Source organism: Kwoniella shandongensis, chromosome 6, assembly GCF_008629635.2.
Source record: "Kwoniella shandongensis chromosome 6, complete sequence".
Classification (NCBI taxonomy): Eukaryota; Fungi; Basidiomycota; class Tremellomycetes; order Tremellales; family Cryptococcaceae; genus Kwoniella; species Kwoniella shandongensis.
The window spans coordinates 548941-564429 of NC_089292.1; the positions used below are offsets into that span (position 1 = coordinate 548941).

The following is a 15489-nucleotide window of genomic DNA, read 5'->3' on the forward strand; positions in this document are numbered from 1 at the left end:
CGATACATGAATAGACTTTCTCGCGGTGGGCTACTTTGATCGTCATTTAATAATTTCTCAGAATTTATACTGATGCATCACGACACAAGGTGACCTGGAACCAAACCCGTAAAAATGTCTGTAAAAGCCAACCTAAAAGTGAAAGAGAGAAAGATAGTTTGAAAATTCGTCACCGACCACCGGTACAGTGACAGCGCTGTGAACAGTCTGCCACTTTAAGGTGGATTCCCTCCGACTACTGTACACACTTCCCCCCAACAAGGTTGTATCCGGCTTTACAAGCTGATGAAACGCATTGACCATTGACACAGCTCGTCGCTCCGAATTTGGCGCCGATCGCTGTTTCAATACAGCTGCGAATGAAAAATGGGATGGTCAGTCTGTGTAAGTTATCACTGCGTTTCAATATTTCTGGACTGGGAATTTTACTCACTCTTCACCGATTGTGGATGTGACGTTACGATATTCTCCGCTGAGACAACCTCCGCACGCTTCCAGGTCAGACATGATGTCGAGGCACTATCACAAAAACACGTAGTCAGGTCATCAATCTTGCTTTCAAGTACAGTGCAAGTGCAGCAGCTTGGCATCGCTGCTTTGAGTCGCGCGGCGACTGACCTCATAATCTGTTGTTGAGCCTGGTATGTTACATGGTGTGAATCGACTAGGACAGTAGATCTCTCTCGTTTGTTTTTGCGATTGGCGGAGGGATCGTAAGTATTGACGTCTAGATAGACCTGATGCTTGGGCCTCTGTCATATAGGGATCTCTCATCAGCGTGTGCGCGGGAAGGGGTAACTAAACCAAATAGAAACACAAACCAGGACTATGGGCGTATAGCTATATCATGCAGGTAATCATCAGTGCAAGTCCATAACAGGTGTAGACACAACAGACTCGAACTCACCCAGTATGTGTTGGCACTACAAGTGGTAAACTGTCCTAAACTAGTGAAACCAGCAGCACAACGACATTTGTAATTCGTAGTCTATGACGAGCAAAGTAAGAACTAGAGATCAGCTCTTGGCCCTTTTTCACAATGACAATGACGTTGGCCTCGATAATAATCGATGTTTGATGTACAAGCAAAGTGACACGGGATACTGTATATGTAGTATTCGAATGCGAAAACATCACTCACTTCATCTTGATAGAAGACGGCTCTGAATTCAGATCTACATCCTGAGAAACACTCTTTCGGACCACCAACAACAAACGCCTCATTCCCATCATCGGCATCAAACTCCGTACCTTCAGCTGCGAAACAGCCTTGTAGGTCGAAACTTGTCGATGTTACTCGGATGTCCACGTCGTCATTAGGTGGACAAGAACCGACGGCGCCTTGCTCGATAAGGCTGGTTACAGGGTACAAGTTTGAACAATAACAGTTCTGAGGACCATCGGTTTCGGTCGTTATGTATCCTGCATAAGTGTAGGATTGTGATCCGCAGTAAGTCTGCCAGACAAGGACAGAACCAGGGGAAAGTTGTATGATTTAGCGAACAGCAAGCTGAGACTACGTCAAACCTGCCAGGGCAAGGGAGACGTCCCCATGGCGGCTCATATGTCATGGCAAACTCACCGAACAGTCTGTCGGTGTAGTTTGATCAACCCCTGCGGATGTCCATTGGTTCATATCCGAATCGAAGATTGCACAACCCGCAAACGCGTTGTCGGCTTGGACTTGTCGTACAAGGAGAAGGGCCAAGATCGATATCGACGAGACTAAAAGAGAGGACGTAGACGGCATGATGTGGACAGAGAGGTGGGGTGTATGTATAGTACGCGACAAAGAAGGTTATTCAAAAAGAAAGTGGGTCGAGACCAGCAAACAAGTGATTCTCAAAGGTAGCGAGTTATGTATGTTGATGAATGGAATGAGGAGAGAACATGGACCATTCAATATGCATGGACCGAATCATTCTCTCACCTGGTATCAACAGCGATTCAGCAACAACAACAACAACAACAACAACACCAGTCAGAACAAACACGAGCATAAACATTCCCTTCTCCCCGCTTCTCCAAACAAACTCAGATACAAAATCATTCACGTTCAATGCGACTCGTTACAGAACATTTCACCGATTAAGGTTATCCACCTTCAATCGTTCTTGTGCCTGGGTGATTATCCGGTGACATACCGACAAAGAATCCGTCATGTTGGTGTTACAGGCGCGTAAATGATGTTACTCTGTGTTCGGCTCTGGCACCCTTTAGCTTCAAGTGTGGACTGTTCTTCTTCCCTATCACCTCCGTGAAAGTCTCATTGACCAGGTGTACACATGAAACAAAGAAGCCGCGCACGGCCACTGTCTGTTCGGTTTCCCCTTTCCCTCTTGAGTACACTGTATCAATGACGCAAAGGAGGCAACATCAATCGACCTATTCTATACATGGGAACCCAGCCGCTAACTATCGAAGTGGTTTACAAACAATCTGCCGTTATAATCGACATGAAAAGGGAGGGTATGGTGTGGGGTGAGGGAAAAGAAGAGATTGTACGGAACGCTCAGAAGATGGTCTGTAAAGCCTCGCCTTCCGGCTTGATACCTCTTTGAGGGATAGCAACCTACGCCGACCTCATTAGCACCACGGCCTCAACAACGGGTTTTGCCGTCAACTCACATTGGCATTCCTTCCGAAAGTGAATCCGACCCAGTTATTCCTGTTTCCAATACCCTTCTCTTCAACGGCCTCGACATCCCTCTGCTTCTTGAAGACTTCCGCATACTTGGCCATATCCTCTGCGCTCTCAAAGCTGTCAAAGTATCCAACGTCCGTCTCTCCGTCGAGAACGGGGACGAAAGGAGCTTCGATTTGTCTCAAGCTACCGAATGGAAGAGGTGCAAAGAAAGGTAAAGACTGGACGTCTTGCAGTGAGGCAATTCGGTCTTTGGGGTGAGCGATGAGGCGGGTGACAGCATCCCATGCAACATCTGAAAGGTTGAAGATGAGATCTTCGGGTCGTTCGTAGACTGGTCGACGAAGCACTCGTGTCCAGTTCTTCAAGTTCGCCCAGGTCTCCTCGGGAGTCGATCCAGAGAAAGGAGGGAAGCCCTACGATCGGGTGTGAGCTTAAGATCTCTCCCGTGCGATCCGAGAAACTCACACAGAGGAACTCGAAGAGAATACATCCAAGAGACCAGTAGTCAGCGGAATAGGTGTATGTTTTTCCTCGAAGCACCTCTGGAGGCATGCTACGTGGAGGTTTAGCATGACATAACCGTACATAGCCACGTCATACTCACTAGTCAGGAGATCCAACAACCGAATCGGCCTGTGAAGTACACGTGTCAGTGTTTGCACTGTCAAATTGACGCATGAACTGACATAACGGGGTTCAGTCATCCTTATACTTCGGTAAATTGTCCTCCTTTCGAGAGTACTCCTGAAGACGAGGTTCTCATCCTTGACTTGATCGAGCTATTCGCAACACATGTCAGATTCGATCTCGAGACATGCATCCAGCTACCTACTTTCTGCTTCATCTCCTCGATCTTTTGAGGGTTGAGGGCACCGGTGGCGAGACCGAAGTCAGTCAATTTGACGTGTCCGGTACCGTCGACCAAGAAGTTCTGATGGGTGCAAACCAGTGAGCTTCGACCACTCTTCGGTATGCCCTGAAACTCACCTCAGGTTTCAAATCACGATGAATGTAACCGAGTTTGTGTAACTCGTTGACACCAGCAAACATCTCCGCGGCATAGAACCTCGCATGCTCTTCCTTGAGGACACCAGAGTTGTTGAGGAGAGTTCGGAAATCACCACCAGGAACGTATTCCTATACATTTGTCAGTGATCACCTACTGCGCAGAGCCCTCATCTCGTTCACTCACCATCGCAAGGTAGACATGCTCAGTGTCCTGGAAGGCATACAACAATCTGACCAACCAAGGAGTTTTGACCGCTGTCAAGATATCTCGCTCAACAAGCACGTGCTTGACCTCGTCCATTTTTGCCAGAGTACCTTTGCGCATCTTCTTGAGGGCGCAGACCTCGTTGGTATCGGCCTTACGAGCGAGGTAAACGGAACCATAACCACCTTGACCAACTTGAGCGATGATGTGGAATTGGTTGACACGCAGCTTTGTTCGTCGCTTTCGAAGGAGGACTCGTTCTCGACCGTTGTATGAAGATAACTCCTTGGTGTACTCGGGCCCAGTCACCTGTGTGAGGAAGTTAGTTAACAGAGTTTACACTTGCTTTCACAGGTAGGGACGTACCTGACGCTGAGTAGTGTCGGCCTTGAAGGTCTCAAGACGCTTCTTTCGGTTTGCAAGGTAGCCAAGAAGGTCAACTGGTGAATTTGAGCGTGTCAGCAACGGGGCATAGATATATATTGCGGTCTTGACTTACAGTAGTAGTCCAAGAAGTCTGGGACAGATCTTTGTCAGTAATATTGCTCGCTCGTGAGCGTGTAATTGGACCACTCACAGATCTGCGCAACTGTAGCCTTCCTTCGCATGTCGGGGTTCTCCAACAGCTCTCTCTCCCAAAGTTGTAGTCCTCTCTCCTTCTCTACCCTTGTCTCAATCTTCTGAGTCTTCATGTGCACGTCTTCCGAGGTGTACGCGTGGCCACCTCTCTGGATCGCGTAAGGGTTCGCAGCACCCTGAGCCTTGAGAGCTTGTGGGGGAGCAGGAGCAGGAGCAGGAGCGGGCGCTGGAGCTTGGGCGAGTTGCTTGAGCATAGCGGGATTGATCGTGTTCTTCATAGTCTGCATGTGGATATCGTCTGACTCTGGGACATAGGCGCTTCGTTGAGATTGTGCAGGTGTGGGAAGGGGTTTCTCATCTCGCTGCGCTTGGACCGCTTGACCGTGATGTGCGTAACCTGGATTGGGTGCGACGGGTGCCGGTGCAGTCTTGTTGACTTTGACTGGGGTGGTTGGAGCACCTTGTTGGCTTTGCGAGAAGAGGAAAGAGAGATAGTTTGATCGTTCGGAAGGGTTGGTTGATGAGGCAGGTGGTTGGCCACCCGCGCTAGGCGGTGCAGGTTGGTTCTCCTTGCTACCGTGCAAGAAGGACGATCGAGAGGTAGGGTTAGATGGGACAGGGATCTTGGATGGAGAGGGTTGAGCAGAGGTTGATTGAGCCTTGACGTGAGAGGATCGGGATGAGGATTTGGTCGGGGTTGAAGGAGGTTGAGCTGCAGGAGCTTGTTGCTGGTTTGTTGATTTCAAGACGCGTGAGAACATCTTGGTGGGTGAATGAGCTGTGGACGCAGGAAAGGGGGAAGTGTTTGTTTCGATTGGTCAGAAGGGGAGGGGTGATGAGGATACTACTGTGGCCTAAGGATATGTGAGAGATGAAGTCGATGTGATTCAGATGAGAGACAGAGATGGTGGTGATGATGATCAGTCAACGTATTTATCTATAGAGTGTTGTTGTGTTTTCCTGATTCCTATTCTCGATTTAAAGTTGAGTGACGACTGTTACGCGACTGTCTTATTTGGTTCCGACAGAGGATGTGATGGGATAAAATGGAATGAAATCAAGGGGGAAAATAATACACCATACCGCCACATTCCTCTCCTCTCACTCTGACGCGAATCAACAAACGAGCAGGAACCAAACACACGCGACTGCAAAAGTACTGTTCAATCATCTTTCTCAACAACAGCTTGTTCAGTCGAAGCATAGCTGTCATACATCCCACTGACCATGCCGCCAACAGCCTACCTCGCTCCTCCGCGACCTATATCGCTCCACGCTATCCTTGACGCTAGCACGTCCAAATCCGCTACACCGTCATTGGATCTACAATGGGAGCCATTCCAAAAACATGTCGAAGCTTTCCTCAACGCCGTGAGTATCTGGTCCGTCAGCTAGGACTTCCTCGACGACGAGCTTCAATACAGCTGACCTTTGACCCACTTTCAGATCGACGCATATACACTTGCTGCCAAAACCGAGATAGCAGCGAGAGCGACAGACCATGTTGCTGCTGTTCGAGACTTGAGAGCCGAGACAGAGGAGATGGAAAGACGTATACAACACGAGCGAGAAAGGGAAGGAGACATGTTGGCTAGTAAGTCTTTGCCTGACTGAACGATGCTCGATTGGCCATATGCTGATATTTTTGTAGCGCTCGAATCTGAACGACATACACTTGCCGACCTTACATCTTCCCTGTCTCACCTTCAATCCAATCTCGCAAAGACTAAAGAACAATCGTCGGCGCTTGAATCAGAACTGCAAACATTGAGGAAGGAGGTGAAGACGGAAAGAACTGAGAAAGAGAGACAAGGGAAGGTGTTAGATGAGATGAAGGGCAGAGACGGATGGGAATTGAAGGAATTGGAGGAGACGATGGGCTGGAAGGTTGAAGGCATCAAAGGTGCGTATCATATTGGCAGAGTGACCAGACGACCATTTGTTAAACTGACATGTCCATGTTGTTCTTGCAGAGGATGTCCTTCTCATGCGATTTACGTTGATCGATCCAAGTGATCCAGCACGAGAGTTCTGCGTTCTCGTCGATGTTTCAAAGCACGAATATTCAGGTGAGTAGTAATACAATCATCAACACGTTCAGGTCAGCGATTGGGTGGCTGACATGAGTTAACTGCTCCGTAGCACCGAACTGTGATCCACCATTACCAACTTTACCGGAACTAGTTCGCCAACTCAACTCTGATCGTGATCTCTTCGCTTTCATCAAACGAGGTAAGTCCACCCCAACGCACATCGTCATATCGTGTGGCAGCTGATTCTTTGTCGGCTCTGTAGTTCGAAAAGCCTTTAGAGCTCTGATACCCAATCCACCCAACCCATCGACCAAGTTCGACGACCTCTCCGGTCCTGGTCTCGGTCTCCGAACTCCAGCATTGGGGAGTAGGACCCTGTCAGCTTCTACTCCGAGACCAGCTGCAGTGACAGATGGGTCGGCGATGGAAGGCTTAACATTGGGCAGGTAGAAGTGTTCTGATACAGCAAGGGTCATGGAAGGAACTGTATACTTTGGTATTCTGCGAATAGAGCGAGTGGACTTTTGGCGATGCACCGGTTGTATTGTAGAAAACGGCGAGTGCTACGATCACCCAGCAACGGCTGGCTGTACGATCGCTCAGACCAAAATTGCACTTTTTTTGTTTGCTAAGCAATTTACCAGATCCTGACAGCGATGTTTGCGATGACAAGTGGGCTATACGCTAGCTGCTTTGCCAGATATTCAGGGCAGCGACTTCATTCTCATACCTCTCTGCCAATGACCGATCCAAATGTATATCCAAATCCTAATCTAGGAGCACGGGAGCGGCGCTCAGACAGTGGTCTCGCCAACAGAGCACTAGGAATCGAGTCCACGAACTCGAACTCGGTGTTTCAGTACTGTATGAGAGAGATCACACCAGGGTAGCTAGATGAATCATCAAACGATATGCCTGTTGTCAAATTAGCTTATGCGTCTCGCTACTCCACAGTAGATCTCGTCCGGTCGATAAGATCCGTCTCGACCATAACGCCTTCCTATGCTAGAGATAGCGAGCAACGCGTTGCATTGAGTTTGAGTACGACACAGATCTAATACATATCCTTCCATCCTTTCCGTTCCAGTTCGCTGATTCACGTATCGAGTAGACCTATCTTATCTTATTCACATTTTTTTTTAAGCTGATGCACATAATTTCGGGCGCAAGAAACAGCCTGCGTCGTCTATCCGACCTGATGCGACCACTGTACAATCATTTCACTTTATGGACCGTCAGCCTCTGAACTCTGGTGAAGGTCAGAGTATGACAATACCCACCGAGCTGAGCGCTAACTTCGGACGACCACCGCTTACCAAGGTCGAGTACGTCACTCTCTCCTCTAGATCGATATCCATCCCACTACTCCCATTTGACTTGAACGAAGATCTCTCAGTGGCGGTAGAGTCAATACTCATTGAAGAACCGAATGTAGCTTGGATTGATTGAGCTCCGTCTTCGTCCTCTGACTCCGATGACATGTTGGCAGTCTCGCTTCGCGTGTCGTCGAGCTGGACATCTTTCAGTTCGGTTAGGTCGTCTTCGTCGTCTCTGAATACGATAGCGTGCGACGTCGATTTGATGTCAAGAAGACCGTCGAAAGCGGTCGTTGGTGTTCGTTCCTCGCCGCTTGGAGGCAGTGGTACAACTGTTGTACCGCTTGACGGACTCGGAGCTCTCTCAAGTCTCTTGGTGCTTCCTTCACCTCGTTCCAAGCTCCTCCCTCGAGTCTCTTCCTCTTCTTCCGCTATCTCATCCACTTCATCCACCTTCACGTTTGCCTCGAGCTGGTCTGCACTCTCATCCAAGCTTTCATCATGCTCAATCTCCACTCCTAATCCGTGCATAGCAATCTTTCCAGCCATTTCGCCTTGTCCCGTAGCATGCCCAACCATCCCTTGATCGATTACCTCTCCTTCTTCTTCTCCTTCCCCTTCCCCACCACAATGGTCTTGTTCCTGGTCATCGTGTTGACGCTGTACCAAATGATGTTGCCAACCACCCATCATATATGCCTCAAAGGCCTCTTTCACCCTCTCACAATAAGCGTGTAATCTCTCCGTTCCGATCCTCTCACACGCAACCCGTCTGACACGCGATGCATGACGATGGATCCTATCTGCTTGAGTGGGGTTGGCAGAGGTCGAGAGTGGGTGAGAGAGACAGTGTATCTCTGAAATGACGAGCAGTTCGAGGAAGTGGCGGTCCTGTGTACGGCAACGAATTCGACGTCAGCGCCTATCATACTCGGTTGGTATGTCGCTGCACCGTCGTTGGCGTGGAGACGACCCGTCACCACTCACAAGTGTGGGATACCACCCTCGTCCTTGTCGAAGCGGCGCTTCAGTCTTCTCCCATTTTCTCCACCTGCAACAACAGTCGGCGGATCAGTGCAAACTCATCAAGGAAGCTCACTACACTCACATCTCTGCGTCCGGCAACACCTCCTGTGAGCGAGTGGACCCACGAAATCAGCCTCCCAGCCGACATTCCAGCATTGGACTTTGTCCCCACTCACCGCCATGACAGCTTGCTGTCTCACCTCTTCTTCATAAGCCAGATCGTACATCTCGTCGAATTCAAATCTCCTTCTGACTTTGCCAGTAACGTTATCCAAGGAGGATGTCCTCTCTACTTCTTCTTCTTCTTTTTGGTGTGTATGTGTTTGTGACTGTATCTCGACGTCAAGTTTCTGTTTCTTGGTCTCTCGAACGTCTTCAATCGTCACTTCCCTCTTTTGTATGTCCTGTGCTTGTGCTTGACTCTGAGCTTGTGTCTGTAAAGAATAACCAAGAAGACAAATCGCCAATCCGTCTTGTAATAATCTATTTTCCTCTTCCTTCTTTTTCAAATCTCTCTTCTCGACCTGACGAAAGAGTGGAGTGGGCGTAGCGGATCTTTTGCTGGTGATGTTGGAGGTGATGGTCGATTTGTACAGAGATGTAGGTTGGGTGAATCGCATGGACCGATCGACAAGCAAATTGTGGTTCGTGCCAAACCTACAATGTGCCACGTAGCTTTATGTATGATCTGCTATTTTTCTTTCTTCCAGAGGTGATATTTTGTGTCGTCGCGTAAGTAATGGCTCAAGGTGTACTGTTTCTTGAGCGAGTTTGGTGTATACTGAGAAGCTCGTTGTGTCAATACGGGTACAGAACAGAACGAGATTTGTGTCGATCAATGTCGAATTAACCACATCAAGCGGGACGAAGTACTTCTTTGAACCTCGTTAAACGATCAGGTGCCAACACTTACCAGCTTTGGAGACTTGCTTATGTATGTTAGCGTTTTGATGATGATTGAAGGACGAGGGGATAGTCGTGAATGGTTTGCTTTAGGGTGGGACGGGTAACCTCTTGAAAGGGTTATAATGCCATCCTATTGTACATACAGGGTGGCGAGGCGAAAGGAGCATAGGTAGAGCATGAAAGGTAGGGTCATTGACCTGTCATAGCTCGCGCTGGAGGGGTATGTCGGGAAAGGAAGGGCAGTGGGGCGTGGCGTGAAAGGTTGTCAGTCTGGCGAAGTAGCTTAAGAGGTTGGTGAGTATGCTACACTACGGTAGAGCTGTGATCACAGACCCTTGAGCAGAAGCCTGAAGAGGGAAGTATGATCAGCAGAAGGCTGGTTTCGTGATCACAAGGAAGCCTCGGGCGAAGTGACGGGACGGGAATCGTGAGCTAAGCTGTCACCCAGGTCAGTCGTCAATCGTTAGTTCGTTAGTATCGATCACCATATACAACTGCGCTTGTCAGTTGCTATGACTTCGTTCGTCAAAATACGAAAGACTTCTATACATGCCATGTACACCGTACACGACTCTCTACTCATCTCCTTCAAGCTCAATATCACCATCAAAGTTCACCCTGCCCTTCCTGATTTTTTCCCCTTTGGCAGCTAAGAGATCCTCAACAGTCTTGAGTTTTCCGCCTTCCAGACTTTCCTATAACAGATCAGAACAATATGTGTCAGCTCCAATTTCCGCCTATGACATTGGAAGAGGTGCGAGAGAGCTCACTTTGAACCATCCTATGTGGTCTGCTATCAGGTGTCTATGTTCAATGATGATCATCAGCTACTTGTGCCTCTTTCGATACGACCAAATTGCAGGGATGCAAGAGTCCCACAGCTGCATCTTATCCACCACTCTCCGTATGGTGGAACAGTTCCTTGTCGATTGATAAAGAGAAAGACCCGCACTCACCTGTTCTTACATTCTGGACATTGAACAAGTACCAATCCCTTCGTATAAGCCCTCTTTGAAAATTCGTGCGTAGATCGATGTCCACATCCATCCGCCGTACAAGTGAATGTCATTTGTCTACAATGTAGCAAGCACGTCAGTATGGCTATTACCGAGAGTATCCCCTTAGACTGAGTAAGAAGGGGGAGGTCAACGTACAATCTCGGTTCTATCTGACCTATTTTCTGAGGTTTAGTGTTCTCCCCCTCTGAAGGAGCTTCGATTCGCGGACTTTGACCATCTGTCGACGCTGAGGAGTTCCACCGTCTTTCTCTCAGTTGCGATTTGATCGTAAGAGATGTGGTCGTTGGTCGGGTTGTTGCGTACGCACGAGAAGTAGGGACGATATATCTCGACGACGAAGCTATCGGGTTGGATGGCAATGTGGAGGAGCGAAGAGCCCGTCCAGCAGAACAGAGGAGTGTAGATCGAAGTGGTGCTGACATCGTGTGTGTATATCTGATCGTCTACCCTTACCCTATCTGCGTGATGAGTGACGAGAGACACAAGTGATTCGATGATTGTGAAAACGAACAATGAACGATGACTGATCAATTCGAACTGAATCAAAATAGTTGATAGCGTTCAAAAGTGGAGTTGCCTTCGGAAATTATCGTAAGCTGATCTACATACAGTATTGACTTTTCTTGCCACCCAACGACAACTCCCCTTTCACCATCATCTCACTTCCTCTCGGCTCGGCGACTGATTCACTGTGAACAAAACGATAAAATGCACGCTCCTCTCGGGAATCCAGAAAGACAACTAGGTGAGCAAATCCACTTGAGGGTTGGAAGGGGGTCATGGAATGGCGATACTGACTTCCCCGGCTGGATTACCTCGGTAGCTTGCTCCGAACTCATTTCGGCACTGGAACAATGTCATGCGAAAGGGATGATGTACAAACTTGCAGGAGGATGTAATGATCAAAAGACTGCATTGACACTATGTCTGAGAAAAGAGGTGGGTTCCACGTCTCCACCTGTTACAGTTGTCGACTTGCGGTAGTGCGGTTTGGTCTAGTCTATTCTAGCTGTGCATGAGGGGAACTTTCCTTTCTCCCATGACTTGTCATACAATCATAACATCGATCTGATCATATGATACGTGGTAATGGTAGCGACCCGCTGACCCGCTCTACCACTACCTCTCCTCGTCCCGCAGAGACTGGATCGGACCGAACGGAATCGAGAAGATGCGAAAGCCCGTACGGCCAAGAAGAAGGAAGTGTGGGCTGCTCTGGACCGGGAAAAGGCAGAGGAGGGGGCATGATCGGTTATCCACTCAGGAGGTCGGGCAGGGGAGGGGGAAGGGACGCAGAGCGAATAATAGGAGAATCACTGGTTCGGCTGGAGACGGGCGGAAATCAGGACATCTGAAGGTGAGCTGCTTGCCCTCACAGCTGTTTACACGACACCTCATTGGTTCGCTTTGCTTCCCCCCTCTTTCCGATCTTACAGTCCGTGCTAGGCGTCGTGCTGATCCAAACTCAGATAGTGAACACCACTTATACCCATCACACAGCATAACTAGATACCCAACTGGATCAAACACCGCTCTTCACATATCATTATCATCATATGATGCATTTCTCATTATGTACGAATCGAATTCACTTATCTAGTAAACTCGATTCGGATTGTCCGTGACTTGACAGTTGAGTCGGAAGTCATCACCATTACATGTAGAAACAGGGCATAGCATGATACACTATTTCTGCCTACACTCCACATACTTGTCACCTACTTTCAGATATCAACCTACTTCTTCTCTTCTCTTCCAAACACGCTTAGATCAACGCTTGGACACCAAACACCGCCGCGCTCAAAACACCGGCCATGACCAAACCCATACCGCTGGCAGTCTTCTCGCCTGCAGATTTTGAGCTTGAGCCAGATCCAGATCCAGTTGAGGAAGTAGTTCCGTTGGCACAAACACCACCCTTCTTTGAGCTTTCGATCAAGACTACTGGCAAACCCTTGCTGACAGTCACGGCGAGGTTACCAGAGTCATCGGTCGTCAACTCGTTACATGAGACGGCGTCAATGACCTTGGTGCCCTTTGCCCATCCGGAAGAAGAGGAAGGGATGGTGACGGACGCGTCGGAAGCGGAAGAACCGGTCGTGGAGAGGACAGAAATAAGAGGGGATTTGTTGACAAGCAAAGCGGTGGACGAAAGAGTGGACACGGTTGCCTAGATTGCCGCAACGGATAAGCATGATAGAGGAAGGAGAGAACGTATCACTCACCTGGTTGGTGTAGAAAGAGCTTGAAGCTGCACCGGCAGCCGCTCGAGCAGCGTTGAGAGACGCGAAGAACTTGTACATGTCCGAAGATGTGTCGTAAGAGGTAGTCCACAAGGGCTCACGGTTGTCAGGGTCGTTACCTCCCTTGAAACCGGCTTCACTACCGTAGTAGACGTAAGGGATACCGTCAGAAACAAGAGGGTAAGTGTGGGCGTTTTTGATCAACTAGGAAGGAGCATCAGTCTGAGTCCATGCGTGGCAGCCTGTCTGTGGACTCACCGAGGTGTCTGACACAGCGCTCTCGAATCGAGGGTTGTCGTGGTTGTTCAAGAAACTTCCCAACAAGGTAGGGTCGTTGAAAGAGCTCTTGACGGTGGAAACCATAGCGGTCAATTCGGTCAAGTTCTGGTTGGTACCGTTGAAAGCTCGGACGAGAGGGTAGTAGATGGGGTAGTTGAAGGGGTTGACCTTGGCAGTGTTTTGGTAAGGACCAACGTACGTAGCATCACCGTTTAAGACTTCACCCTGGTTGAAGACGCCAGCAGCGTTAACAAAGTCGGGCCAGAAAGATTGGGAGATGTGCTTGACGGTATCAATTCGAACGGCATCGAGAGTGTAGTTGGAGACGAGCTGAGTGATCCAAGTATTCCAGAATTGCTTGACAGTGGCGCTCTCGGTGTTCAAGTCCGGAAGAGCGACGGCACTGTCACCGAGCCAGCATTCCTCAACCTGAGTCTGGTTGGTGTAGTCGGTGATCCAGCAGAAAGGGTGGAAATCGTCTTGCGCGCTGAAAGGACCGTATGCTGCGGAAGGCGCAAAGTCGGCAGAGGAAGTCGCCGCAACGTGGTTGACGACGACATCGACCATGAGGTACATGCCCTTGTTGTGCAAAGCGGTACTCAAAGCCTTGAGGTCATCGGCAGTACCAAAGTTCGAGTTGAGACTGTTGGTGTCCAAAGTCCAATACCCGTGGTAAGCCTCTCCCTCGCCGGTCGAGCCACCAATGTTGTCGACAACAGGAGAGATCCAGATGGTGTCAAAACCCATTCCCTTGATGTAGTCGAGCTGACCGGCAACGGCGGACCAGGTACCACCACAGTATTTTCGGTCGGCAGCATTACAGGTGGTAGTGACAGAGGAGTTTCGGGCAAATCGGTCAGTCACCAGTTGGTAGACCGACTTTGATCGCATCGCCGTGGCATCGAGGGCGAGTGCGGAAGGGACGAAGGAGGCGAGAAGGGGGAGGAGAGTAAGCGCTTGAGCAGTGGTGAACATCATGCTGAGATAGTTGTGCGCGGATGGATGTTACGAAGTAGAAGTGAAGTTCGATTTGGAAGACGCGATGAGTTGTGTTGTGTCGTATCGAGGCGATGTGTAGCAGAGGATTGAGAAAGGATCAACAAGAAAGGATGTTGCGCAGTGGTTCTCAATAATTTAGTATAAGAGGCGGAGATGCTATAAGAATGAGATGAAAGTCAGCAACAGATAGAACAACATCACAATAGTCAAACAGAAGGCGGAGTAACATTGTCCGCCATGCGTCGCTGGGGTTTGTGACCCATGCGTCAACACGGACCGCCAACTCACCAAAAGCCAAGCCAAGTCGAGATTGGAATTTGTGGAAGCGAAAGTGTGTTGTAGTTTGTCGTCAACGAGTGAGTATGTATGTATGTATGCAGTGAGTGTCGTATATATCTGATCTTGTCAGATCTTTCAAAGTTGTCGTAAGTGTTGAGAGATAAAAAGAAACAAAACAATTGTGTGTATGGATGTGCGCAAGTTTTATGTAATGATGCACAGCTTACCTACTGAGTAGTAGTACAACACCTCCACATTCCTCCGTCGCTACCTTTTTACCTTTTTGCTGTGACCTAACTAGCCGGTGAGACGGAGGGATGCATAATGACAGAGGGACGCGATGTTGATTTTCTATTTCACTTACTCAACATTCAGGGTCAAAAGTCTAAATCATTGTCCTACCACTTGGAAAAAAAAGGTTCTTGCACTTTCTTGAACCCTGACATAGCGTTCGGATCAAAACATACACAATACACCGCCACACACTACACTATCAATATCACTGTGCAGTAGTAGGCGGGTTTCGCCTTGAGTCTAAAGCAAACAATGATGATGTAGCTTGATGTCTCTGATACACTGGATTGAGGGTCATGTATGAGTATGATGAATAAAACAGGGCGAAGCAAAAAGCTGCTATCATTTCAGAGGTCCGTTTCAGCGTTCTATCCTATTCTATGTGTTTGTGGGAATTGGGGTCATACATATCGCTTGGATATGTTCTACACTTTACCCGGTACAAGACACGCTACTCTGTGTAGACAAGCACACCGCAGTTGACTGGACTGTCAAGTTACTATCAGAAACGCGTTGTACGAGAGAAAGGAAGAAAGTGATCACACTATTATGTTACAAATAAGCTTATTCGTGGCTTGGGGATTATCGGCGGATGCTATTTGCAGTGCTCAAATGGCGGTCGTCACGGCGATCCGGTGTCGTCGTCTTTGTGAAAA

General features: G+C 48.8%; 7 protein-coding genes across 7 annotated transcripts; 2 read left to right on the forward strand and 5 right to left on the reverse strand.

The window, feature by feature from the left end:
• Positions 1-235: 235 nt before the first annotated feature.
• CI109_103519 (uncharacterized protein) lies at positions 236-1750 on the reverse strand (the record flags this gene model as incomplete). The annotated part of the gene is made up of 7 exons (XM_032005725.1): positions 236-353; positions 434-519; positions 619-752; positions 822-840; positions 908-988; positions 1142-1456; positions 1583-1750. The coding sequence occupies 7 exons, from the start codon at positions 1748-1750 to the stop codon at positions 236-238; spliced, it is 921 nt and encodes a 306-aa protein (XP_031859972.1).
• Positions 1751-2512: 762 nt separating this feature from the next.
• CI109_103520 (uncharacterized protein) lies at positions 2513-5200 on the reverse strand (the record flags this gene model as incomplete). Its single annotated transcript, XM_032005724.1, has 11 exons — positions 2513-2572; positions 2629-3060; positions 3113-3200; positions 3252-3280; positions 3334-3426; positions 3480-3578; positions 3635-3784; positions 3840-4169; positions 4227-4300; positions 4360-4377; positions 4438-5200. The coding sequence occupies 11 exons, from the start codon at positions 5198-5200 to the stop codon at positions 2513-2515; spliced, it is 2136 nt and encodes a 711-aa protein (XP_031859971.1).
• Positions 5201-5666: 466 nt separating this feature from the next.
• Positions 5667-6922, forward strand: CI109_103521 (uncharacterized protein; the record flags this gene model as incomplete). The annotated part of the gene is made up of 6 exons (XM_032005723.1): positions 5667-5810; positions 5886-6033; positions 6091-6342; positions 6413-6508; positions 6582-6671; positions 6735-6922. 6 exons carry the CDS (start codon positions 5667-5669, stop codon positions 6920-6922), a joined length of 918 nt encoding a protein of 305 aa, XP_031859970.1.
• Positions 6923-7731: 809 nt separating this feature from the next.
• On the reverse strand, positions 7732-9434 carry CI109_103522 (uncharacterized protein; the record flags this gene model as incomplete). Its single annotated transcript, XM_032005722.2, has 4 exons — positions 7732-8679; positions 8776-8839; positions 8897-8919; positions 8991-9434. The coding sequence occupies 4 exons, from the start codon at positions 9432-9434 to the stop codon at positions 7732-7734; spliced, it is 1479 nt and encodes a 492-aa protein (XP_031859969.2).
• Positions 9435-10295: 861 nt separating this feature from the next.
• On the reverse strand, positions 10296-11161 carry CI109_103523 (uncharacterized protein; the record flags this gene model as incomplete). The annotated part of the gene is made up of 4 exons (XM_032005721.1): positions 10296-10415; positions 10491-10524; positions 10677-10793; positions 10875-11161. 4 exons carry the CDS (start codon positions 11159-11161, stop codon positions 10296-10298), a joined length of 558 nt encoding a protein of 185 aa, XP_031859968.1.
• A 286-nt stretch (positions 11162-11447) lies between these two features.
• CI109_103524 (uncharacterized protein) lies at positions 11448-11987 on the forward strand (the record flags this gene model as incomplete). Its single annotated transcript, XM_032005720.1, has 3 exons — positions 11448-11484; positions 11563-11678; positions 11880-11987. The coding sequence occupies 3 exons, from the start codon at positions 11448-11450 to the stop codon at positions 11985-11987; spliced, it is 261 nt and encodes an 86-aa protein (XP_031859967.1).
• A 517-nt stretch (positions 11988-12504) lies between these two features.
• CI109_103525 (uncharacterized protein) lies at positions 12505-14236 on the reverse strand (the record flags this gene model as incomplete). Its single annotated transcript, XM_032005719.2, has 3 exons — positions 12505-12909; positions 12965-13186; positions 13241-14236. 3 exons carry the CDS (start codon positions 14234-14236, stop codon positions 12505-12507), a joined length of 1623 nt encoding a protein of 540 aa, XP_031859966.2.
• Between the last annotated feature and the right edge of the window lie 1253 nt (positions 14237-15489).